This window comes from Marmota monax, unplaced genomic scaffold (genome assembly GCF_021218885.2).
Source record: "Marmota monax isolate L192 unplaced genomic scaffold, Marmota_monax_Labrador192_F-V1.1 WCK01_AAM20220418_F8-fsc00108, whole genome shotgun sequence".
In the NCBI taxonomy this organism is placed as follows: domain Eukaryota; kingdom Metazoa; phylum Chordata; class Mammalia; order Rodentia; family Sciuridae; genus Marmota; species Marmota monax.
Genome location: NW_026694593.1, coordinates 2,625,885 through 2,653,674, shown reverse-complemented (window position 1 = coordinate 2,653,674; position 27,790 = coordinate 2,625,885). Strand labels below are relative to the sequence as shown.

The 27,790-nt window shown below is 35.9% G+C and overlaps 1 protein-coding gene across 1 annotated transcript in view; it reads right to left on the bottom strand.

Annotated features, from left to right (window-relative positions):
* Nup210l (nucleoporin 210 like) overlaps positions 1-27,790 on the bottom strand; it is a 120,528-nt gene that overhangs the window by 80,394 nt on the left and 12,344 nt on the right. The window contains exons 4-13 of the mRNA XM_046421753.2: positions 27,183-27,276; positions 26,488-26,638; positions 25,060-25,192; positions 23,859-24,017; positions 19,510-19,578; positions 18,307-18,413; positions 17,512-17,652; positions 8,340-8,477; positions 5,921-6,076; positions 2,048-2,246 (exon numbers count right to left, since the gene is read on the bottom strand). Of these exons, the coding sequence (XP_046277709.1) occupies positions 2,048-2,246; positions 5,921-6,076; positions 8,340-8,477; positions 17,512-17,652; positions 18,307-18,413; positions 19,510-19,578; positions 23,859-24,017; positions 25,060-25,192; positions 26,488-26,638; positions 27,183-27,276 (1,347 nt within the window). The remainder of the gene's footprint in view (positions 1-2,047; positions 2,247-5,920; positions 6,077-8,339; positions 8,478-17,511; positions 17,653-18,306; positions 18,414-19,509; positions 19,579-23,858; positions 24,018-25,059; positions 25,193-26,487; positions 26,639-27,182; positions 27,277-27,790) is intronic.

The following is a 27,790-nucleotide window of genomic DNA, read 5'->3' as shown; positions in this document are numbered from 1 at the left end:
GAGATATAAGAGAAAATTTAACCAAAGTAGTTGATTTAGCTAGACCATTTGTACTGTCATGTTATACTGTAGAGGGCTATGAAGACTAAACTAAAAGGATTTCTGCTTTATTCTATTGGCAAAGATAATCCTCTAAAATTTTTTGAACAGAAAAAGTAATATTGAAGTTGAGCTGCACAAAGATTGATCTGGTAGCCATGATTACCCGTTGAAGGATATTGGAGTATCCTACATAAAAGATAACTTATTATCTGAAAGTTAGAGGAGGCACTGCAAACAGAGGAGAGAAATACCATATAAGGAATACATACCAATAAGGAAAAAGAAGTCCAAGCTGATACCACTCTTATAGATGTACTGTGAGAATTAAATGAGTTAATACATGAAAGTATTCAGAACAGAGCCTGGCAAATAGTAGATGCTAAGAAATGTTAGATGTTACTGCTATCATATTGATTAAAGAAACAATGGGGATGAGGATCAACTATGATTCTCAATAACAAGAGAGAATACTGACCTTTATGAATAGATTGTTCGTATTTTCCTTTTTATTACAAAGATTTTTTTCCTTTTTTGAATAAACTTAAAAAATATAGACATTAAATGGCACTATATTTCTCTTACAAATAAACATGGTATATATATTAAAGAAATAAGAAAAGAGCTTGACACTAGATAGAGAATACCTTATTAGAAGCTGAAAACTGGCAGCCATTATGAAGTCAAACAACAACAAGTGCTGGCGAGGATGTGGGGAAAAGGGTACACTTGTACATTGCTGGTGGGACTGCAAATTGGTGCAGCCAATTTGGAAAGCAGTGTGGAGATTTCTTGGAAAGCTGGGAATGGAACCACCATTTGACCCAGCTATTCCCCTTCTCGGTCTATTCCCTAAAGACCTAAAAAGAGCATGCTACAGGGACACTGCTACATCGATGTTCATAGCAGCACAATTCACAATAGCAAGACTGTGGAACCAACCTAGATGCCCTTCAATAGACGAATAGATAAAAAAAATGTGGCATTTATACACAATGGAGTATTACTCTGCATTAAAAAATGACAAAATCATAGAATTTGCAGGGAAATGGATGGCATTAGAGCAGATTATGCTAAGTGAAGCTAGCCAATCCCTAAAAAACAAATGCCAAATGTCTTCTTTGATATAAGGAGAGTAACTAAGAACAGAGTAGGGACGAAGAGCATGAGAAGAAGATTAACATTAAACAGGGATGAGAGGTGGGAGGGAAAGGGAGAGTGAAGGGAAATTGCATGGAAATGGAAGGAGACCCTCATGGTTATACAAAATTACATACAAGAGGAAGTGAGGGGAAAGGGAAAAATAATACAAGGGGGAGAAATGAATGACAGTAGAGGGGGTAGAGAGAGAAGAGGGGAGGGGAGGGGAGGGGGGATAGTAGAGGATAGGAAAGGCAGCAGAATACAACAGACACTAGTATGGCAATATGTAAATCAATGGATGTGTAACTGATGTGATTCTGCAATCTGTATACGGGGTAAAAATGGGAGTTCATAACCCACTTGAATCAAAGTGTGAAATATGATATATCAAGAACTATGTAATGTTTTGAACAACCAATAATAAAAATTTTAAAAAAAGAAGCTGAAAACTGATATTGTCCAGCCACTATGTTATTAAGTTTCTGTATCTTTGTTTCTACATCTATATGTAGATCAATATCTACTTCAAGGCAATTGATAAAACAATTAAAAATATTATAAGAATTATAAACTGGGTGCGGTAGTGCACACCTGTAATCCCAGCAGCTCAGAAGGCTGGGGCAGGAGGATCTGAGTTTAAAGCCAGCCTCATCAATTTAGTGAGGCCCTAAGCAACTTAGAGAGATCCTGTCTCTAAATAAATAAAATATAAAAAGGACTGGGGATGTGGCTCACTGGTTAAGCACTCTGGAATTAAAAAAAAAATGGAATTGTATGAATTTAAACTCTAGTAGTTTCTAAATTGATGCCTGCTACCCTCAATTCTAGGATATAGGAAGGAGAAATTTAAAAGGACTACTCTTACCTTCTTTGAGAAGAGTGAAGACTCCTTGCTTATCCATGTTTAAATCCAAGGATAAATGAGAGCAATCTGTGAATGCCATGATCTCTTTGGTCTCCTTATTTACATGATACATTGCAATGGGGATTTCTATAATCTGGCCAATCTCCACATCAGCATGAAATGGTAACAGTTCCATTTTGTTCAGTTTTAGGACATATATCTGAAGGAAAAACAATTTAAATTTTAGGAAATTCTTAGAAAAAAAAGGAATCATTCCTTAAATATTTAAATATACACATAAACTAGGAGTGACGGAGCATACAACTGTAACACCAGCAACTTAGGAAGCTGAGACAGGAGGATCACAAGTTTGAGATCAGCCTCAGCAACTTAGCAAGACCCTAAGCAAATTAGTAAGAACCTATTTCAAAATAAAAAAATTAAAAGGTCTGGGGATATTGCTCAATGGTTATATATCTCCAGGCACCAAAAATTTAAAAATAAAATAAATGCACACACATATGAACATGTGGTGTGTGTATGTATATATATGTATATATATATGTATATGCATATGTACATATATATATATATATATATATATATATATATATATATATATAAACATATATATATCATAACAATTCTTTTTTTTTTCTTTTGATGCTGGGGATTGAACCCAGGGCCTTGTGCATGCCTGGCAGACCCCCTACCACTAAGCCACATCCCCAGTCCCCAGCATAATAACTTACTATATAGCATTGACATTTTATTATGTATAAGTAATCTAGAGATGATTTAAAACACACAGGAGGATGTGCATATATATGCATATTATATGCAAATACAATGCCATTTTATACAAAAGACTTGAGCATCCTCAGATAATGGTGTCTGAGGGGTCCAAGAACCAATCCCCTGTAGACACTGAGGAATGACTGCATGCTATTTTACATACACACATAAATATACACACTAGGTGCTAAACATATCTCTCTTCATCCCTCAATCAATGAATGTCTTCAAAACATTTAACACTATACAGCAGGGGCCTGGCAAATTTGGCCAGAACACAACCTGCTTTTGTACACAACCTGCTTTTGTATAGTACGCTAAAAAATAGTTTTAAAGATTTGTAAACAACAACAACAAAGTCAAGCTCAGTGGCACGTGCAGGTAATCCCACCAGTTTGGGAGGCTGAGACAGGAGAATCACGAGTTCAAAGCTAGCCCTAAGCAATTTAGAGAAGCGCTGTCTCTAAATAAAATATAAAAAAGGGCTGGGGATGTGGCTCAGTAGTTAAATGCCCCTAGGTTCAATCCCTGGTACACCACCACCAACAACAACAACAACGAAGAATATGAGACAGAAAGTGTATGTAGGCTTCAAAGACTAATGTATCTAGTGCTTTTACAGAAAAAGATTGCTAACTTCTGACTTAAAGCACGGCCTCTTCCTTTCTTTTCTGTAGGGGGTGGTGGTACTGGAAATGAACCCAGGGCCTTGCCTATCCCAAGTCTGCCACTGAGCTCTACCCCAGCTTCATCCTCTTTCTTGATATTATTATTTATTGGTACCAGGGATTGAATCCAGGTGCTCTTTATCACTGAGCCACATCCCCAACCCTTTTTATATTTTGAGACAGAGTCTTACTAAATTGCTTAGGGCCTTGCTAATTGCTAAAGCTGATTTTGAACTTGAGATTTTTCTGCCTCAGACTCCTAAACCACTGGGATTACAGGTATATGCCACCACCTGCCTGGTTTATTGTTTGAGACAGGATCTTGCTAAATTGCTTAGGACTTTGCTAAATTGTTGAGGCTGGTTTTAAACCTGCGATCCTTCTGCCTCAGCATCCATAGCCGCTGGGATTATAGGCGTGTACCACCATGCTCTGCTCTTGCTATCTTTTTTATTTGGTAGCGGGGATTGAACTTGGGGGTACCACATCCTCAACCCTATTTTGTACTTTATTTAGAGACAGGGTCTCACTGAATTACTTAGTGCCTTGAAGTTGCTGAGGCAGGCTTTGAACTTGAGATCCTCCTGTCTCAGCCTCCCAAGCTGCTGGGATTACAGGCGTGTGCCACCACACCTGGCTCTTGCTATCTTTTTAAAACAATATATTTTATTTTTTCATTTTTGTTGCTTTCTATGTTTCTTCTGCTAGTTCCTCTTCCTCTATGTTCCTTGAAGTGACTCTTATATTACACAGAATCCCAAAGCTTCAATGACTAATCGTATGCTGATAACTCTCTAGCCTTAAACTGTCAGTTGAACTTCAGATTCCTATTTCCAATTATAAACATCTATCTGGATGCTCCACAGGTGAGTTAAATTTATCCAAAACTACCCATGCCTTCTTCTTTTCTTGTACAAGAAAAGAACAGTACTGTTTAAATGAGAATGTTTACCTCAGTGTTTGGCATATATTCAGTGCTTAATGTTAGCTATTTTTGTTATAATTACCATAAATATGATCATTAACTGGCCTTCATAAAGTAGCTTTATTTCTCTTTTTTCTAAAGATTTTTTAAAATATTTCTTTTTAGTTGCAGATGGACACAATACCTTTTTGTGGTGCTGGCTATTGAACCTAGGGCCTCATGCATACTAGGCAAGGGCTCAACCATGAGCTACATCTCCAGCTCTTAGATGTTAGCTTCTTTAAGATAGCGATGATAAGCTATGTATTTTTGAATGTTCTATGACACCTAGTATGGTGTCATGTACCTAAAGATACTCAATAAATAATTACCAAGTAATGGCAAAATGCTAGGTCCTGCAGGGGAAAACAGCATACATTTAAAGTGGGAGAAAATAGAAAAATGGTAACAATAAATAGTAAATGATATGGGGGTTAGGATGTAGTTCAATGGTAGAGCGCTTGCCTAGCACATGTGAGGCACTGGGTTCAATCCTCAGCACTGCATAAAAATAAGTAAATAAAACAAAGGTATTGTATCTGTCTACAACTAAGAAAAAAATTTTAAGTTTTCAGTCTTTTAGAAACAGATTAACAAACCAAAATATGAGTTTAGAAATAAAGCTACTTGTGGCTGGGGTTAAAGCTCAGTGGTAGAGTGCTTGCCTCGTACATGTGAGGCACGGGGTTCAATCTTCAGCACCACATAAAAAATAAATTAATTAAATAAAGTAAAGATATTGTGCCTATCTTTTTTAATATTTATTTTTTTAGTTGGACACAATATCATCTTTATTTTATTTATTTATTTTTATGTGGTGCTGAGGATTGAACCCAGGGCCTCACATGTGCTAGGCAAGCCCTCAACCACTGAGCCACAACCCCAGCCCTATTGTGTCTATCTTAAAGAAATCTTTAAGGGCTGGGGTTGTAGCTCGGTGGTAGAACGCTCGCCTTGAATGCAAACCTCAAAGGCACCAGGTTTGATCCTCAGCACCACATAGAAATAAAAAAATAAAGGTATTGTGTCCATCTACAACTTAAAAAAATTTTTTTAAAATCTTTTAAAAAAAGAGAAATAAAGCTACTTTATAAAGGCCAGTTAATGATTATAATTTATGGTAATTGTAACAAAAATAGCTAACATTAAGCACTGAATATATGCCAAGTACTGAGGTAAACATTCTCATTTAAATCTCACATGTATTGTTCAATTATTGAACTAAATATTTACGTTATCTCCATTTTAGAGAAAATAAGCACATGTGTTAAATAAGTGGCTACTAAGACATGCAAAATTCAACCCAGGTTCAGAAATATTTAAGGAATATGTTCTTGTAGACTGAATTTGAACAATAGTTTTAAATAGCAAAGTTGAATTAGAAATATTTTCAAACATGTTAGTGTACTTGAATTTAGACAAAGTGTCTCAGAAGTGACCAGAAGGTTTCTTTGTAAAGTCACTTACCTTAATTTCCCCATACCGAAAGGGATTTTGTACATCTCGGGCCAAAACAGTACTGTTCCCTCTGACCTGACCTGCAGTCACCACCCCTTTGGTGGTTACCATGGCCACTGTTTCATTAGAAGAGGTCCAGGTGAAGTTGCCACTACCACCCTCTACCTGTGAAAAAGCACAACCTTACATTTAATTGTTGTAGGAGTAAAAATAGAATTTAAGAGAAAAATGTAAAACTCGATAGATGGAATAAAGTTTAGGAAATAATAAAACTAATAACTATCTCTGAACACATTAAGAAACTGTCCTGCTACATAATAAAGTAGCTAAATGGGCAAGAATAACACTAAAGGGAGGCTCAGAAATGGTGGTGTCATGAAACATTAAAAAAGGACAGACAAGGGGAGCTGGGGCTGGGGCTCAGTGGTACAGTGCTTACCTAGCACGTGTGAGGCACTGGGTTAGATTCTCAGCACCACATATAAATAAAATAAATATCCGCTGACAACTAAAAATTATAAATTAAAAAACAAAATGACACAAGGGCCCATCAAAAGATGAATGAACAAAGACAATGTGGTATATATACTCAATGGAGTTTTACTCAGCCATAAAGAAGAATGAAATTATGGCATTTGTTGGTAAATGGATGGAAATGAAAACCATCATGCTAAGTGAAACAAGCTAGGTCCAGAAAATCAACGGTCAAATGTTTTTTCTTAAATGTAGAAGTTAGATCAAAATAAAGGAAAAAGAAAAAACAGGTAGGGAAGAGTCCCATGAAAATAGAAGAGCAACCAGTATATCAGAGGAAGGGGACTAAAGGAGTCAGAGGAGGGACAGGAAGAAGGAAGAACAGTGAAATGAATCTAATCAAACTTTCCTGTGTACAGATACACCACAGTGAATTTCATCTTTATATATATCCACAATGCACTATTTTTCGAAAAGCTATAAATAAGAAAATCAGTAGGATAAAGGAATGACAGCTCGGAATAGTTGCACACTTCTGTAATCCCAACGGCTCAGGAGGCTGAGGCAGGAACATTGCAAATCCAAAGCCAGCCTCAGCAGTTTAGCAAGGCCCTTAGCAACTTCTGAGACTGTTTCAAAATAAAAAGTAAACAAGGGCTGTAGATGTAGCTTGGTAGTTAAGCATTCCTGAGTTCAATCCCTGGTACCATAAAATAAAAATAATTTAAAAAAGAGCTAGGCGTGGTGGCACACACCTGTAATCCCAGCTACTTGGGAGGCTGAGGCAGGAGGATTCCAAATTTGAGGCCAACCTCAGAACCTCAGCAATGTAAAGATGCCCTAACCAACTTAGTGAGACTCTGCCTTAAACTAAATAAAATAAAAGGATTGGGGATGTATCTCTGTGGTAAAATACTTCTGGGTTCAATCCTAGCACCAAAAAAAAAAAAAAAAACGGAAAGAGAATTGGGGAGGGACAAGAGGAGGGAAAGAGGAAGTTCTGAGGAGGCTTAGTGGGAGAGTGCTTGCCCAGCACGTGTGAGGCACTTGGGTTCGATCCTTTGTATCACATAAAAATAAAATAAAGGTATTATGTCCATCTACTAATATATATATATAAAGTTATAAAGTTTTGTCAACTTCCCTTGTGTTCTTCTTTAAATTTATTCTTATTAGTTCATTATAGATATATGTGATATTGGGGTTCATTTTGCATAATTATGAAAGCATGTAATTTAATTGCTCCAATTCAGTCTTCAATACTTCCTCCTTTTATATATATAAAAGAAGAACACAAGGGAAGTTGACAAAACTTTATAAAACTTGCAAAGAAAGGATATATGGATGAGAGTCAAAAAGCATATCAAGTCTTATTATAGATGATAATATCAAAGAGCATGATTTGGTGGTTGGTGGTCATCAAAGACTAAATTATAGTATTAAGATTGTGAGGCCGGGTACAGTGGCACACACCTATAATCCCAGCAGCTCAGGAGGCAGAGGCAGGAGGATCGTGAGTTCAAAGCCATCCTCAGAACCTTAGTGAGGCACTTAGCAACTCAGCAAGACTTTGTCTCTAATAAAATATAAAAGTGCTGGGGGGGCTGGGTGCATGCTAATCGAACCCAGTGCCTCATGCATTCTAAGCGCGCTTGCCTAGCATGCATGAGGCATTGGGTTCGATTCTCAGCACCACATAAAGATATTGTGTCCACCTAAAACTAAAAAATAAATTAAAAAAAAAAAGTGCTGGGGATGTAGCTCAGTGGTTGAGTGGCCCTGGGTTCAACTGAAAGAAAGAAAGAAAAGAAAAAGAAAAGAAAGAAAGGAAGAAAGAAAGAAAGATTGATTGTTAGGGGAAATGAAATATAACATTAACCAAATTTCAATAAGTTAATCTATCAGAGAAGCTGACTTATCTCTTTCTGATTTCTTATGTTATAATATACGATACCTGTACTTTATAACGATACAACATGCCCAGAGGATGATGAGGAAATGCCAAAAAATTAGGTGTAAGCTTGATGGGAAAATAAATCTTCACTTCTTGCTGGTGTTTTATTATACATTTTACAGGATGAATATTGTTATTCTATAGCAACAAAAAAGGGAAGCAAAATACATTTTATAAAAATTGTTCTCATGATACATTCATATATACTGAAAACATCAGCAAAATACTGTGATAATGAAGTATTCAACAATTTTCTACCTTTAAAAGAAACAAATATTCATTAATGAAGCACAGCTACTATAGCTCACTTATAATGGGCGGGATCTTACTGGACCTAAAGTAAATACTATAATTAGAAAACATAGTTTAAAATTTTCTAAAATAAAAAGATTAACAAACATAGAAAGGGCACTGTAGTTCAGAATGAAAGATCCTTAGACATCCATCAATTAATTTCATAAGCTGCAAAGGCAAAAGAACTTTACAAACTACTCAGAAGAAAAGAGAACATTTAAAAGTGCTGGGATGACTCTGTACAGCCAGAAGTTGTGCTCTGTTTGTGTACAATGTGTCAAAATGCATTTTGCTGTCATGTATAACTAATTAGAACAAATTTTTAAAAGTGCTGGGGTATGGCATTCCCTTCATATTTAAAAGTAAGCACAGGAGACTGTGGCTGTAGCTCATCGGTAGAGTGAGCATGTGTAAGGCCCTGAGTTCAATCCTCAGCACCACATAAAAACAAAATAAAGGTATTGTGCCTACCTACAACTAAAATACACACACACACAAGCATAGGGTTTTGGGGAAATCTATACAGGTAAAATGCAGTCCTCACACAATTACAATGACATTTTCTCTATGAAGGCAAAACTAATCAATCAATTTATATTCCTATCAATCAACTTTTTACCAAATTTTGAGAAGCCCTAAAATATTTTATCAACAGTTTCATATCTGTAATGATGGCCCTGATATTGTCTACATTCTCACAAGGTAGCTGAATCATAAACTGAAATAAGTCTTTCAGTTGATAATCACAAGTTCAAAGGCAGCCTTACCATCTTGGCGAGGCCTTAAGTAATTTAGACCCTGTCTCTAAATAAAAATTTAAAAAAATAATAAAAAGGGCTGGGATATGGCTCAGTAGTTAAGCATCCCTGGGTTCAACCCCCAGTATAAAATAGAAAGAAAGAAAAAAATTTACTGCAGGATATAGGTATAAATCTTCAATTGTATCTGTCTTGGCACACAATAAAATGTGGACATGAATAAGAGATAAAAGTAGAGGTAAGCCTATAAACCAGGATAAAGAGGATGTGGCTAGAACAGGATGAAACTTAAAGTGAACTAGATGAAATAAGGAAAAAATGTTAAAAAATTTAAAGTTTTAAAATGCAATAAAGGGGTCTGGGGTTGGGCTCCGTGGTAGAGCGCTTGTCTAGCATATGTGAGGCACTGGATTCGATTTTCAGCACCACATATAAATAAGTAAATAAAATAAAGGTCCATGAACAATTAATAAAGATTTTTTTTTTTAAAAATGCAATAAAGGGCTGGGAGTACAGCTCAATGGCAGAACAAGCCCCATGCAAGGCCCTGAGTTCAATCCCCAGCACCAAACAAAACCCAAAAGACAAACCAAACAAAACCCCTAAAATGCAATAAAACAGTGAAGAATAGAATTATGTGGAAAGCTGCTGAATGCTTAATGTGGAAGAAAATTTAGAAAACTCTTTCAGAATGTTTGGAAAAGCATGCAGGTTAAAATATTCAACAGAGGGGCTGGGGTTGTGGCTCAGTGGCAGAACACTTGCCTGGCATGTGTGAGGCGCTGGGTTTGATTCTCAGCACCATGTATCAATAAATAAAATAAAGGGCTGGGGATGTGGCTCAAGCGGTAGCGCACTCGCCTGGCATGCCTGCGGCCTGGGTTCGATCCTCAGCACCACATACAAGCAAAGATGTTGTGTCCACCGAAAACTAAAAAATAAATATTAAAAAATTCTCTCTCTCTCTCAAAATAAAAAATAAATAAATAAAATAAAGGTCCATTGACAACTAAAAAAAATATTAAAAAAAAAAAAATAGACAACAGAGAACCAAAGATTCAAAATCTAGATAACTGGTTGTCCTTTTTTTTTTGTAGTTATAGATGGACAGAGTACCTTTACTTTATTTTTATGTGGTGCTAAGGATGGAACCCAGTGCCTCACAGGTGCTAGGCAAACACTCTATCACTGAGCTACAGCCCCAGCCCTCGGTTGTTCTTAATAGATGTGCTTCGGTATCACTGACTTTTTTTTGTGCGCGTATATGGGAATGCATGTGTTTTATTGGGGATTGAACCCAGGGGTGCTTTACCACTAAGCTACATCACTAGCCCTTTTGTTTTTGAGACAGGAGCTTGCTAAATTGTTGAGGCTGGCCTCAAACTTGTGACCTTCTTGATTTAGCCTTCCATGTTGCTGGGATTACAGGCTTGTGCCATCATGCCCACCTAGGTATCACTAACTTCTAAGTACCACTTTCCACAATTTATTTTTCAGTGTTGGGACCTGAACCAGGGCCTTGCACGTATAAAGCAGCTCTATCACTGAGCTATATCCCTAGCTATAAGTTTTGATATGTGATAATTTTCAATGGTGCTTCATTATGATTTACTCTTTAACATATGTATTATCTAGGTATACATACTTTCTAATTATGTATTCGGGGCATGGTGGCATGCACCTGTAATCCCAGATACTTGGGAGGTAAAGGCAGGAAGATCTCAAGTTTGAGGCCAGCCTCAGCAATTTAGTGAAGCCCTAAACAACTTAGTGAAACCCTGTCTCAAAATAAAAACTAAAAAGGGCTGGGGATGTGGCTCAGTGGTTAAGCTACCCTGGATTCAATCCCTGGTACCAAAAATAAGTAAATGAAACTAAACTTGTGGTTACTAAATGATCCAATAATTTCACTCTTGGGCATTTATTCCAGAGAAATGAAAACTTGCATTCACACTGAAATATGTATAAGAATATTCCCACATAGTATCTATTATTAAAACATGAAATAATAATACATGCAACAATTTGCATGGATCTTAAGTGCATTATACTTAGTTAAAAAAAAAAAAAAAAGCCAGTCTGGGCTGGGATTATAGCTCAGTGGTAGAGCACTTGCCTGGCATGTGTGAGGCATGCATTTGATCCTCAGCACCACCTAAAAATAAATAAATAACAAATAAAGGTATTATGTCCATCAACAACTAAAAAATACAAAAAAAGAAAAAAGCAAATCTTAGTAGCTCAGGGTTAGGGTGCTTGTATAGTTAGTATGTGCAAGGTCCTGGGTTCAATCCTCAGGAAAAAAAATCTGAATTTCAAAATTTAACAGGTGGTAAAACTTCAGTTATATGCTATCCTCAAGACAACAAAACTATAAACTACATATTCTAGGGGTTGGGGAAAAGGCTGGATTAGGTGTGGCTGTCAGAGGATAAGGGATTTCCTCTATAACAAGGGAACAGTTCTATATCATGATGATAGGAGCAGGTGTATGAATCTGGAGCGAAATTGTATAGAACCACACATACACCACAAAAATGAGTGTATGTAAGAATAACATCTCAAGTCTAATTAACAATATTGTACCAATGTTAATTTTCTGGATTTCACTTTGTACTAAGGTTATTTTAGATGTCATTGGGAGAACTAAGTAGAGTTCAAGGGACACTCTAGACTATATAAATATATATTTTAAACAGTTTTATTGACATATAATTCACATGCCAATACAATTCACCCATTTAAAGGGTATTATTTAGAGGCTTTAGAATATTCAGTTTTGCATCATCACAATCAATTTTAGATTATTTTCATTACCTCAAAAAGAAATTCCATACCTCTTAGCTATCACCCGCCAAGCTCTCCATTCCTTCTAGCTCTGCTAACAACCATTAATATACCTTGTCTCCAGAGATTTGCCCATTCAATCTTTCATATAAATGAACTCACACAACACATGGTCTTTTGTAAGTGACTTTTTTCACGTGGAATACTGTTTTTAAGAATTATATGAGTTGTACCATGTATCAGTACTTTGTTACTTTTTATTTCTGAATAATATTCCATTGAATTGACAGATCATGTTTATTTATCCATTCAGTCAGTGGATTGTTTCTGCTTTCTGATTATTATGAATGCTGTTGCTATGAATACTCATGTACCAGTTTTAGGGTAAACATATGTCTCTTGTATATATACGTAGGAATAGAATTGCTGGATGACACTGAAACTCTATGTTCAGACTTCTAATGAATTGCTATGTGTTTTCCAAAGTGGCTGCACTATTTTACATTTCTTTCAACATTGAATAGGGTTCTAATTTCTCTACATGTTCACCAACACTTATTATTGTCTTTTTTATCTATCTTTTTTATTTTAGCCATTCTAGTGGGTGTGAAGTAGCATATCATGGTGGCTCTTGATTTGCATTTTTAATTACTAACGTGCTAGCTTTTTTGTTGCTGTCAAAATACCTGAGAAAAACAAAGGAGAAAAGATTTATTTTGACTCATGGTTTTAGAGGCCCCATGGTTATGAACTTGTGGTAAGGCAGAATATCATGCATGGCATGGAGCACATAGTAGAGCAAATCTGCTTACCTCATGGCAGTCAGGAAGCAGAGAGAGTTGGAGGAAAGGGCCAGGGACAAAATATATCCATTAAGAACACCCTCCCAGTGACCTACCTCCTCCAATGAGGCTCCACCTCCTAATATTGTCACAGACTGGTGATCAATCCTTTTGCACTGGCCTTTAGGGGACATTTTAGATCCAACTATATGAACTAATCATCTTGAACATCTTTTCATGAGCTTATTGGATATTTGTACATCATCTTATCCCAAGTGCTATTTTTGTAACTTCAGAATAAAAATAATAACTTCAAAATAAAAAGTTTTAAAAAGTTATTAATGATAACTATATTTCTAAATGGTTAAGTGCTCCAATATATTCAATAAAAACTTCAGGGCTAAGAATGTAGCTCAGTGGTAAAGCACTTACTTTGCATGTGTAGGGCCCTAGCATCACCATGAAGGAAAAAAAAATCTTTCAAATTTTCAGATAAATTCATAATACACAAACACAGAAAAAGAGTTAATTATTTTCCAATTTTCTTAACTAGGTACAAGGAAACTCAAGACCTTTTTAAGAATATATTCTAGTTAAGAATATAGTGACAGGACCTGGGTAATAGCTCAGTGGTGGAGTACTTGCCTAGCACGTGTAGGGCACTGGATTTGATCCTCAGCACCACACATAAAAAAAATGAAGGTATTGTGTCCACCTTAAAAAAAAAAAAAGAAGAATATAGTGACTATCTGGGTATGATGGTATGTGTCTATAATCCCAACTACACTGGAGGATGAAATGGGAGCATGACTTGAGCTCATGAATTCAAGACCAGCCTGGCAACCCAGTGAGACAACATTTAAAACAAAAAAAACCAAACAAATAAAACCATAAGAGTGTAAGAGATGCCAATTAAAATCTTTAGGCCAAGTTTGAATTTGATGAACAATAGGGCAAAGGCAAAAATATCAAAACAAAATAATTTTTTTAGAAAAAAGTGAGCTCAGATTTGGTTTCAGATCTCTCAGTTTAATTTTGATTTTCTTAAAAAAATTTTTTAAGTATTTATTTTTTTTAGTTTTAGTTGGACACAATACCCCTATTTCGTTTGTTTTTATGTGGTGCTGAGGATCGAACCCAGTGCCTCACACGTGCAAGGCAGGTGCTCTACCACTGAGCCCCAGCCCCAGCCCCTAAGAAATTTTTAAACCAACTGACATGCAAAAACATTAAAAGTGTACAAATTAATGTGTATCTTATACATTTTGGTTTTCTTATTTATTTATTTTAACTAAGGTTTGAATCCAGGAATACTCTGTCACTGAGCTATATCTCCAGACCGTTTCATTTTTTATTTTGAGACAGGATTCACTAAGTTGCTGAAGCTGGCCTCCAACCTGCAATCCTTTTGCCTCAGCCTCTTAAGTCGATGGAATTATAGATGTGTGCTACTGTGCCTAGCCCATGTAATGTTTTTGTGGCTTTTTTTTTTTTTTTTGTACCAGGGATTGAACCAAAGGGTGCTCAACCACTGAGCCACAAACCCGGCCCTTTTTAGTTTTTTTTTTTTAACTTATTTTTTAGTTATAGTTGGGCACAATACCCTTATTTTATTCATTTATTTTTATGTGGTACTGAGGATCGAACCTAGGGTCCTGCACGTGCAAGGCGAGCACTCTACCGCTGAGCCCCAGCCCCAGCCCCCTTTTTAGTTTTTATTTTGAGATAAATAAAAAGTTGGGATTACAGGTGTGCACCACCATGCCCAGCCCACATAATGTTTTGATACATGTATATATTGCATAATGTTTAAATCAGGTTAAACACATTCATCTCCTCAAATACTTATCATTTCTTTATGATTAAAACTCTCAAAATCCTTTCTTCTAGTTTTTTAAAAATATATGCTACATCATTATCTATAGTCACCCTACAATGGAACAGCACACCAGAAACTTCGTGCTCCTAACTATAGCTTAGTACTTATCAATCAACTCTTCTCCATCCCTCCTCCTCCCAACTCTTCCCCAGCCGCTGGTAACCACCATTCCAATCTCAGAGTGAGCTCAGATTTTAAAACAGAACACTATTTTATGGATGGGGAGAGTGGCTCACTGGTAGAGCAAGTGCCTAGCTAGCATAAGACCTGGATTTGATATCCAGCACAGCAAATTATCATCATCCATTTCAAAAAGTAGGACTTGTAGGATTTAAAAACAATTCTAGAAATTGGTTACAATTCTAGAAACAGGTTCTCCTGCCAGAAATACCATAACTAACTAGGCATGGTGGTGCGACCAGCAATTTGGGAAGCTAAAACAGGAGAAATGCAAATTCTAAGCAATTTAGCAAGAACCTGTCTCAAAATAAAAAATAAAAAGGTCTGGAAGGGCTGGGGATGTGGCTAAGTGGTTAAATCCCCTCTAGGTTCAATTCCAGATACCAACAAAACAAAACAAAATTTAAAAAATAATAATATTATATTTTAAAAATCACAGTGAGTTATCCAGGTGCTATGGTGCATGCCTGTAATCTCAGCAACTTGGGAAACTGAGGCAGGAGGAGTGCAAATTCAAAGACAGCCTCAGCAGCTTAGAGAGGCCCCGAGCAATTCAGGGAGAGCTGTCTTAAAACAAAAAAGAATTGTGGCAGATTGAAAAGAGTCTAAATGGTGCAATTACTTTTTAGTTATTCCAAGTGATTATTGTCTTACCTTCATATTTTTTTAGAAGATCAGAAATCTTGGGTTTTATTTGAAATTTCCCAATTAAGAAGAAAGTTATAATCCCCAGCACACACACACACAGACACACACACACACAGAAAGAAACATACACAGGGGCTGCGGTTGTGGCTCAGTGGTATAGTGCTCCTCAGCACATGCGAGGCCCTGGGTTTGATCCTCAGCACCACATATAAATAAATAAATAAAATAAAGGTATTGTGTCAACTACAGTTAAAAAATATTTTTAAAAAAGAAACATATACAGATATACACACAAATTAAAGAAAGAAGCTTAACATGCCAAAACAAAAAGTCTACAAACCAGAGAGTCTGCAGGCCACCAGTTTGTAATCTCTATATAGAGTCCTATAAAACCATATTGAGAAGTTTAAACTTCACCTTGAAATCAAAAGGAAGCTGGGAACAGTGGTGCACAACTATAATCCCAGTGACTTGGGAGGTTGAGGCTGGAGGATCACAAGTTTGAGGTTAGCCCTCAGCAATTTAGCAAGGCTAAACTTAGCAAGACTCTGTCTCAGAATAAAATAATAAAAAGGGTTGGGGATGTGGCTCAGAAGTAAAGTGCCCCTTGGTTCAGTTCCTGGTTAAAAAAAAAAAAGCATCAAAAAGAAGCTATCAAACATATCTAAACAGGTAAATACATAAATAATTTTTATAGTTTTTAGACTATCATTCAATTAGGGGCAAGATTGAAGATAGGAATATCAGGAAGCTAGGTTAAAGATAGCAGTAGGGACAGTAAAAAATGAATATGAGAGACAATTAATTAGAAGAATTAATATGACAATATTGTATTGAATGAAGGTAAAGGGTAACTTGGGATTTTATATGGAAAAATTGAATGAAGGGAGCATTAGAACAACATAATTTGGGGAAGGGAAGAATGCTGGCAGGCTATTAAAAATCAGGACACTTTAGGGGCTGTGGCTGTGGCTCAGCGGCAAAAAGCTCGCCTAGCAGGTGCGAGGCGCTGGGTTCTATCCTCAGCACCACATAAAAATAAGTAAACAAAATAAAGGTATTGTGTCCAATTATAACTAAACAATAAATATTAACAAATAAATAAATAAAGGTATTGTGTCCAACTACAACTAAAAAAAAGTATTAAAAAAATCAGGATACTTTAAATTGTGCACTGTCGCACACGCCTGTAATCCCAGTAACTCAGGAAGCTGAGGCAGGAGAGTGACAAGTTTGAGGCCAGGTCTGGAGACCCTCACCCCAAAATAAAAAGGGCTGGCAATATAGCTCAGTGGTAGAGTGCCCTGGGTTCAATCCCCAGTACTCACCCCCCAAATCAGGGAACTTCTATAATTTAAAGGCATTAAAATGGATTATCCAGTAATGCCTCCATTTCTGGTATTATGCCATATGGAAATTAAGCAAAATGAGAAAAAATGTACAAAAATATTTAGGTATGCCATTTACAATAGTAAAATATAGGAAATAAAATAAAAGCTCAATGTTGGGGACGGAGCTAAATAAAATGGCACATTGACCATTTGTATTTTTAGAATAAAGTACTCCATATAGTACTTGATGACAGAGAAATACACATATGAAATAATTTTTAAAGTAACCCTAAATGATATATACACAATTAAGACAAACACACATTATGGACAACAACAAAGATTTGAACAGGAAATTGTACGAATGTACACTGTCAAGTGTACTATTTAGGAAATTTTTTTTTATTTTTTCTAAAATCTAAAAAACGGTATGTCTTGTATCTGCTTGTAAATCAAGTCAACTAACCCTATTCAACATTTTTAGGATACAAAGAACATCCTTTTACTTCCTACCTGATGAACGATGGAAGTCAGGGATGCATTTATCACCACCACACCATCCTTCAAGGCTTTTACTACATGGTAAGATCCATTCACAGTGGTTAGTTGTTCTTTAAAGTACTCCTCTAGAAAACCATATGTAATCCTGAGATTCTGAAATCAGCACAACAGCAACACAAACCTGAAGATATGTTCTTTCCCCAAAGCCATTTTAATTCCAAAATATATACAAAACTGTTGCTATGCATTCAAGGGATAAAAAGAAGAAGAACAAAACCTTTGTTTTCCCCATGGAAATTCTAAGTCGGGAAGATGTAATTTTAAAATGGTATTAGTTTTTGAAGTATTTCATTAGTAGCAAGTATCATGAACAGGAGGAATCAAAACTATGTAAATTTTACCACTAGTTGGTAGTTCTCAGGGGAGGAAAATAAAGACCCTGGAGCTTAAGTACAACACCTGATGCCTCTCACTACTACAAAACTGAGGTAACCATCTCTAAAGGGAGAATAGAGCAAGGATCTCCTCCAGAGTGCTCCCGCTGGTGCTCTCTTCAACTCTTTCCCATAATTCTGACTGAATTATATTTTTTACTTCTGGTTTAGCATTCCTCAAGGACAGCACTAGTTGGTTATTATGTTATTATGATATTATCATGTTATTCTAATGATAATAACAACCTAGTAACTTGAATTCCCAAAGGTAAAGTCTGGAAACAAAGGAAAAAAGAGGAACTTCTAATCAGAAAGATGGCCCCTTCAAAGAATTATCCACAAAAGGAACTAGAAAGATCTAAAAGAAACTCACATCTGAAATATAGACCTTTGTGCTGCTTCTATCAAACACTTCTATTGTAATAACATACACCTGTCCCACCTCTAGACTCCATCGGTCTCCAGGGTAGACGGTGAATCCTATATACAAATCAAGAAACAAAAGTATTAGAAGAAGCCAACATGTTTCTAAAATGAAATAACAAACAAATTTTAAAAGACAAAAACTTGCTAATAGAGAGGTTTCCAAAGCAAATCTTTCAGTTTCTTCTCTCAAACTTTATAACAACATAAGGTTCCAAGGGCTGAGGTCTGGCTCAGAGATAGAGCACTTGCTCTATCCAGTGAGACACTGGGTTCCATCCCCAGCACCACATAAAAAAAGAAAATAGGGTTCCAACAATCATGGTGTAACTTAGCTTATATCAAGTATAAAGAAGCACTGTCACTTATATATGTAGACAGCTCAAACCACAATTAAGGCTCATTCAAAATGTGCCAGACAGTTCTAGCTTCTTTCAGTCAGACTCTGTTTCCAGAGCCTAAGGACATTAAGATTTCCTTCCTGATTTCTTTCTTTCTTTCCTTCCTTCCTTCCTCCCTCCCTCCCTCCCTCCCTTCCTCCCTTTCCTTTTCCTTCCTTTCTTTCTTTTCTTTCCGTCTCTTTCTTTCTTTCTGCCCCCACCCTGTCTGTTTCTTTCTTTCTTTATTTTTGGTATCATGGATTGAACCCAAGGGCACTCAACTACTGAGCCTCAGCCCCAGCCCTTTTAATTTTTTGAGACAGGGTTTCACTAGGTTGCTTACAGCCTCGCCAAATTGCTGAGGCTAGCTTCACATCTGCAATCCTCCTGCCTCAGCCTCCCAAACTGCTGGGATTACAGGCATGTGCCACCATGCCCAGCCTTTTCCCTTGCATAAGTCTCTTTTCCTAACCCAAAGATTGTATTATGAAGATTTCAGATCGTTTCTGTTTCAAGATGTTTCCCTCTTGCAGATAGAATTTAACCAGAACAATTAATCAAAACATGTCCAAGTAAAGTTGAATTTGAAGTTAGTTAGGTCCCAAAACAAAGACTGAGACCTCTAAGGTCTCTAATTTTTAATGCACTCATTTTAGTAAAATCATTTAAATTATTAAACTTACAATCAACAATAAAAATTATAAAAAAATAAAGATTTTTTCTGTAAAAAAAATAAATTATTAAACTTTCTGAAAACCATTATCTAAAAATACCTAAAAATCCAGGCTCTACAACATATATAGTGCAATTTGGGAGTCCAGACACAGATCGCATATGGACATCTTAATTTTTGCTTAAGGAAATCATGTGGACCAGAGTTGGATAAAAATTAAAAGGTAAGCTACCAAAGCAAAGAATAATAAACACACAACAAAAATTTTGTCTTCTATTTCCTTCAGAAATCCAAAATTTAAATGTGTACACTTCTGAGAAAAATCTGTGGGATACTCAGTCATTGCAGGAGTTAGGTATTCTTGATCTTCAACCTTGAAGTGGGTGGAATTGGAGAAAGATTATGCTCTGTGTTTTTTAAAATTCATTTAGCTGAAGAACTCTTTCTCCAAATAAATTCTTACAAAGGAGTGCAATATGAAATTCAAGACAGGTGGCACCATACGGGAGGAAGAGACCTTTTGGCTCAAGAGAAAAACAGCGGTGATATAGGTGGGGGGAGATACACAACTTGCTACCCAGCAACATGCATAGAGCTCTGCAGGTAGTTTCAAAATCATTGTCTGCAAATCTTTTCTCTTTGCCATCATATACTTGTAGGTCACTTATATATCATGTTACTCATTTCCCCTTCAGCTACATTATAGCAGAGGTACTTCTAGCATGGTGGCACACACCTCTAATCCCAGTAACTGAGGAGGCTAAGGTAGAAGGATCACAAGTTCAAGGCCAGCTGCAGCAACTTAGATCATTTCTCAAAATAAAAAGGGCCGAAGATGTAGCTTGGTGGTAAAGTAATCCTGGGATCAATCCTCAGGACCCCCCATGCAATCCCCCCACAAAAAAATTATAGCAGAAGTATAAATTTATTCTAATATCAGTCAATATGCAATCTAATTAGGAACATGCTTCCCTCTCAAAAACATTATTACACTGTGGCTCAGTGGTGGAGCGCTTGCCTCACATGTATAAGGCACTGGGTTTGATTCTCAGCATCACATATAAATAAATAAAATAAATAAATAAATAAAGGTTCATCCACAACTAAAAAAATATTTTTAAAAAACCACATTACAGGGGGTGGGATTGTGGCTCAGTGGTCGAGAGCTTGCCTAGCATGGGCGGGATCCAGGTTTGATCCTCAGCACCACATAAAAAAATAAAGGCATTGTGTTGTGTCCATCTACACGTAAAAAAATTAAATATTTAAAAAAAAAGAAATGTTAAAAAAAAACACATTACATCTAAAAGCCAATAAGAAATTATTCTGCTCTGAGAAATAGGTACCTAAGATGACTAAACACTCGCTAATTCAAAGTATACTAATTTAGAAGTTGTATTAATTCAGTCATGGACTAGGTTATAATTTATTTTTATATTTTACAGAGATAATGAAAGTAAAATAATATTTAGTATGAGATCAAATTTTTACAGCTGCTTCATATACTCCAAATGAGCTATATGAAGACTATCTAACCTATACATGGATAAACAGATAAAATTAACATGTTAAAGAATATATTTTTTAAAAAGATTGGCAAGGACACAGTTTTTTTTTTTTAAAGAGAAAGAGAGAGAGAGAATTTTTAATATTTATTTTTTAGTTTTCGGCGGACACAACATCTTTGTATGTGGTGCTGAGGATCGAGCGCGCTACCGCTTGAGCCACATCCCCAGCCCGTTAAAGAATATTTTAAGCTATTAATTAAAGCAACTTTTCTAAAGATTGTATAGGCACCAGGCAAGGTGGCATGCCTTTCATCCCAGAATCTTGGGAGGCTACAGCAGGAGGATCGTGAATTCATAGCCAGCTTTAGCAACTTAGTAAGGCTCTAAACAAGACCCTGTCTCAAAATAAAAATTAAAATTAAAAATTAAAAAGGGCTGGAATGTGGCTCAGTGGTTGAGTGTCTCTGGGCTCAATCTCTGGTATCAAAAAATAATAATAAGAAGAAGAATTAAAAAAATAAAGATTGGGGCTGGGGCTCAGTGGTACGGCGCTTGCCTAGCACATGTGAGACACTGGGTTCGATCCTCAGCACCACATTAAAAAAAGTAAATAAAGGTATTGCGTCCATCCACAACATATTATATATATTTTACATATATATGTAAAAAAAACCCTGTACACTCAGAAAAATGAGAAATTATACCCCATCTGATTCAAATGTATAATATGTCAAGATCATTGTACTATCCTGTGTAACTAATTAAAACAAATAAAAAAAAGAAAAATTAAATAAAAAAAGAAAGAAAGAAAGAAAATAAAGATTGGATAGGTAACTAGGTGCCAAACTAGACTTGGTTCTGATATGTGAATACAATGCTTGTAAAATAAGGAAATTCAGAAATACAATATTCCCTTCATTTTGCAGATGAAACATCTCCACAATTCTCTAAACCAATTTATTCCTCCATCAAATAAAATATTCTACCTTCAAGTTAATCCTACCCTAAAATTAATTTTCTCTTGCCTGTCAGAAAACTTGCTCCATCAACTGGCTCTCATTTCTCAATATCTTTGCCATGGTCAAATTTCTCCTATTTTAAAAAAGTTATTTTTAGGTCTTTTCCAATCTTCTACCTCATTTTTCTTTTTGTTTTCAATGCCATTGTGTTTTAATTGACAAGGTGCCCCAGGACCTTGTACTGAATATAACCTTACTTAATATCTCCATCGGATTTCACACAGTCTCCTCTTTTTAAGGTCCTCACTTGGTGAAACTCCTCTCTCCTGGTTTTTCTACATTTTATTTTATTGATTAATTGCAGTACTGAGTGCTTTAACCTAGAAGTGCTTTATACCTGAGCCACATTTCCAGCCTTTTTTATTTTTTGATTTTGAGACAGGGTCTTGCCAAGTTGCTTAGGGCTCCACTAAGTTGCCGAGACTGGCCTCGAATTTGTGATCATCCTACCTCAGTCTCCCATCCTGTCACATGCCTGTGATGTGACATGCCAGGCGTGTGACACTGCACCCTGCTCTTTCTTCTTTCCTTTTCTTTCTTTCTTTCTCTCTCTCTTTTTAACAGGTGCTAGACAAATTATGAATAGTCACCATCCACTTGCTCAAGAAAGACATAAATAGTCAAGTATAATGTATTTTAATATTTGCTACTTTGTAATAAGTAACTATACAGACTAGAATATGGAAAAAAATTAGGTTTGCCTAGGGATTTTCATGGATGTGCCTGACACATAGGTAGGGCTCAACATATACTAAATGACTTAGTTTATTTTGTGTTTGTTGACAAATATCCTAGGCACCTTAAAAAACACTAAAGAACAAACAACTTTGGGTCAATAACTCTCTTCAATATGGATCAGACAAATAATAAAAACATCTATCACATTCTACAAGTGCTGTATCTGTCCAGTTTGGTAGACTCTTACTGAGAGTAAGCCTACTCGGCCCTACATAATCTATCCCTCCCCTACTCTATCACCTCTTCTGCTACTTTCCCCTGATTCACTTCAGTGTAGCCTTATTTTATTCTTCATATTTCTGTAAGCATACCAAACATGGTTCTGGTTCAGAACCTTTGCAATTGCTATTTCCCCTTCCTGGAGATCTTTCACCCAGATATCTGCAAGGCTCATTACTCCAATGTGACCTTATCAGAGAGGACTTCCCTAACTATCCTGAGTAAAATAGCAGTCTGTATCCTCAGTGTTTTGAACATTGTTGAGCATACAGTAGAAATATAACTGATATTTACTGTGTGAAGTAATTCTTTTTAGATTGAAATATTTAAAAATAGGAAATACTTCCAAATTAAACACTGAAAAAAATGAAGTCCAAATCATATTTATGTATTTTTTTAAATTTAAATCTTCATTCTGTTTTGTTTTCCTTAACTATATTAGAGCTCCTTGAATCTCTCTTTGTTCAATCCTTACAGAGTAGTTTTAGTGAATTTTAAAATTACTCTCAACTCAAATGTTTAAAATCTTAATTAAATATCTTCTATGGACAATACCATCTTTTCACAATTATCATGTAAAAATAGGAAAGGAAAAATTAAACAAAACTCATGTATGTTCCTCCAAACTCCATTATCCCCAGTCTCCCAATTTTAATCGATGGAGGATACAAATAAGCATTGAAGTCAACAGATCCCAAGTTCCAACTACTCTCCTTTTCTTATCTCTCATTTGTTAGAAATTAGGACAAAAACAGTTCTTTGTTAAAAAAATAATTGAAACACATAGAAAAACAGTGAGTTGCTTAGTATGCAGAAAACCCTCAGTTCAATCCCTAGCACCACAAAAGAAAGAAAGATAAGCAGTATATTATAATCAATCTTAATAAACTCTTTACCAAGGAACATATCTAGTATGCTCAGGAAAGTTAGATTGGCAGATAAACTTGAACAAAAGAAAAGGATACTTTTGTGAACAAAGACAAGATTAGTTTGGCCTAGTCGGAGGGCAGTCACAGTGGCTGTTCTCTCATCCAGTAAAGCCACTTTCCCAGAAAGAGACCCATTACGTGTAAATCTATGGTCTTGCAATTCCAGTATATAATGTTCCAGGGGAAATTTCACCTCTGTAAGACATAAAAGACATATAAATGTAATGACAGAGCTACTGTAGAGAATAATGGTGTAGCACTGGGTTGTAAGAGGAAAATCAGGAAACAGGCCTTTTTTTAAAATATTTTTTTAGTTGTTGATGAACCTTTATTTTATTCATTTACTTATATGTTGTGCTGAGAATCAAACCCAGTGCCTTACATGTGTGAGGCAAGTGCTCTACCACTGAGCCACAACTCCAGCCCAGAAAACAGGCCTTTTTAAGGGTGTTCTTCTTCTGATTTTTCCCCACAATGATGAATTTCTACAGGTAGCCATTTGATTGGGAGTACTACCAATTCCAATTGATTATTGGTATTGTTTGTATTCTTCTTCTTCTTCTTTTTTTTTTTTTTTGGTAATGGGGATTAAGCCCAGGGACACTCCACCACTGAGCTGTATACCCAGCCCTTTATATTTTGAGGATCTCACCAAGTTGCCTAGGCTGCCCTCAAACTTTTGATCCTCCAGCCCAGGCAACTTAGTGCCACCTCACCCAACGGTATTGTTTGCATTCTTAAAAACTAATGAACTAGGGGCTGGGGCTGTAGCTCTGCAGTAGTGCACTTGCCTGGCATGTGTGAGGCACTGAGTTCGATTCTCAGCATCACATATAAGTAATAAAATAAAGGTCTATCAATAACTAAAAAAAGTTTTTAAAACTGGGCTGGGGTTGTGGCTCATTGGTAGAGCACTTGCATGCATGAGGCACTGGGTTCAATACCCAGCACCACATTAAAAAAAACTAAACAAAATAAACATATTGTATCCATCTACAACTAAAATTATTTTTAAAAAACTAATGAACTGCCAGGAATAGCCTGGCATGTAACTATTCAAGATACGAGGCCTATCTCTATTCAGTAGTAGTTCAAGTACAGCAATTACAAAGTACTTTATCACACAATCTAAGAAATACAAGGAAATATTTTTCATATATAATGTGGGGTAGTTGTTTTGTCATCTGCAGAAAGGATCTGAGAAATGTGAGTCACAGGAAAAGATAAATAAACTTACCTGTCATTCTTCCCTGAACCATTTTTGCAACTTGGTATTTAATATATGCTCCTACTAAGAGATAAATATCATGGGATGGTATAAGAAATATATTTTCCAAAACAAGCAGACGTATCAGTGCTGCTGCCACTTTCTAAAAGAGGAAGGAAAAGAACAGTTTCCATAGGTAAAATCCTCAAGGCCATCTTCCTTGTTAAAAGCTCACTTACTGGGGCTGGGGTTGTGACTCAGTGGTAGAGCACTTGCCTGGCACGTGGGAGGCACTGGGTTTGATCCTTAGCACCATATAAAAATAAATAAGATGAAGGTATTGTGTCCATCTACAACCCCCAAAAAAATTTTTTTAAAAAGTTCACTTCATATATGTTTCTTTAAAGTTTTTAAATAAAGATTTTTAAATGCTTTCAAAATCACAAGTATAATTTCATTAGCCTGAAAAGTGACCATGAATCTTACTATTGTAATGATGTTTTAAGTCACTCAGACTATTAAAAAATGAAAACACTTCTAAAAAAGAAATAGGCAAATAGGCAAGTTATGCCAAAGTAAAGAAAGGTAAGACCTGTCGGTCGATATGCAGCAGAAGTTCTTATAGCCAACCTCTAGTTGACTGCCATGCACATCACATCACTTTCTACTCCCTGTTGATCGACTGATTCTTGGGAAGACTTAACCCAACACCAGGTGGTTGGGCTGCTCTCTAGGATCTCTACCATTTGTATTTCTGCCTTATGAAATAAATGCTTACCAAAAGGCATTTGTTTTTTTCAAACTTATTTCTGCAGATATAACTGTAAATTTATATACATTAAAATAAAAAGCATGGATGTGAAAAGACAGCTGTTGTTTTTACAAAAAAAAAATGAAATGTTTTGAAAAGAAGTTAAAGGCAAGCGGCTAATAAGTGCTATCAAATTAGATGTGGGTTAGAAAAGTAAAGAATTGGGGCAGAAATCCTTGAAAGTTATAGAAGTCTACACTCTGAGTGCATCACATGTCTAAATTTTCACTTGATCATAAAAGAAAATGAAACTAGAAACTGAGGTTTATGTAAGAAAAAGTAAGTAGGTTTCTAAACAGTGAATTTATGGCTGAAGAAAGGCTTTGGACCTATATCAAAGGATTGGTAAATAAAATGCTATCATATTTACAATTATAAATAGCTAATATATATTATTGAGAATGTTTTAAGAGAAAATGCCAGGCATATTTGAAATTATAATTAAGTAATACTCTAAAATGTTTGAGGAATACAAATGTTTTTTTAAGTTTATTCTCTTCAAATGACTTTTCCAATTAAATGATAAACTACTGGCCCAAATCATACTCAGGTTAGGTTTCTTATCATGCTATCATAGATAAGCATAAGCAACTATATCTCCATAGGCAAGATTATCAGAAAAAAAGTATATGGCACAAACTTTTTACCTTATAGAATTGTTCATAAATTCTAACTTTTACAATAGCAGCACCAGTCCTAATTCCAGACACCAAAATCACATCTCCTTGTTTCTCTTCATTTTCCATCTCAGCTATATAGTGTGGAGGAGAATATTCTGCTTCAGAGAATTTCAGAATCCTGAAGACATAATATAAGATTTGCTTTCAGCAGAATCAAACAATACCGTCTTCCAAAAGTCTTAAGAGATTTTAAACACAGTCTCTTTAATGTCTATACAGTATAGAAAGTTTTAAAATTTCTGACTATGAAAAATATTTGTGACTATGGCTAAAATTGTTGTATAACTAAAATTTGGGTTGTCAGGGATCTATTCTTTGGTACTGAATATAAAATTTCATACCATTATCTTACTCAATTTCAGCACATGAAAATAACTTGAACAACAAAACTGCCAGGAGATACACCTGACTCAAATCATTATATAGTCCTGAGCTCACAGAGGGAATCCTCTACAGTGGCTCAAATTAAGCCATAATAAAGGTATACCTACGTATACTATACATCCTTTTGTCAAAGACATTTTCCCTAGTCAATTTATTTGTTTCAAAAAAGTCCAGACAGTGGATTATCAAGATTCACACAAATAGTTACTGTTCAGTGTGCCACCCAATGGCAGATGTCTCCTTCAAAGTGAGATGATTTATGTTGGTTTCAAGTTTACCTAATTTTGCTAGACCGTTCCTCTCTTGCTGGGTCGTTATCCTGGGCAATGCTCCACTCAAACATCATCCCTGCCAAACTACTAAAAGTATTTCCTGTAGAGCAAGCCAAATGCAGACAAAATAGAATCACATATTCAAAAATGTTCAGGCATCTTGAACAAGAAAAGAAAACCTAACTAAAATGCTATTTTTATGCCTTCTAAATAACAAATAAAAGGATTAATGAATTGAAGCACACATATCTGAGGAAGATCCCTACACAAACAATGTAAGTGCTGCTGTACAAGCTTTCTTATACAGCAAGAAAATAAACAGGACTCAGTTGATTAAGTTCCAGTTGACATTATGCTGCATTCTTTTTACAGAAAGGTTACCCTATATCTACCTACCTGATGGTTTACCAGGATCCTTAATTCTGATTTCAAATTTTTATAAGAACTAGATTGCAGAATATTTCATTTTTCAGATTTAAAAAAAAAATTACTCTTGCCAATGCAGTGGTGTACATCTGTAATCCCAGAGGCTGGGAGGCTGAGGCAGGAGGATTGCAAGTTCAAAGCCTGCTTCAGCAATTTAGCAAGACCCTAAGCAACTCAGAGAGATCCTG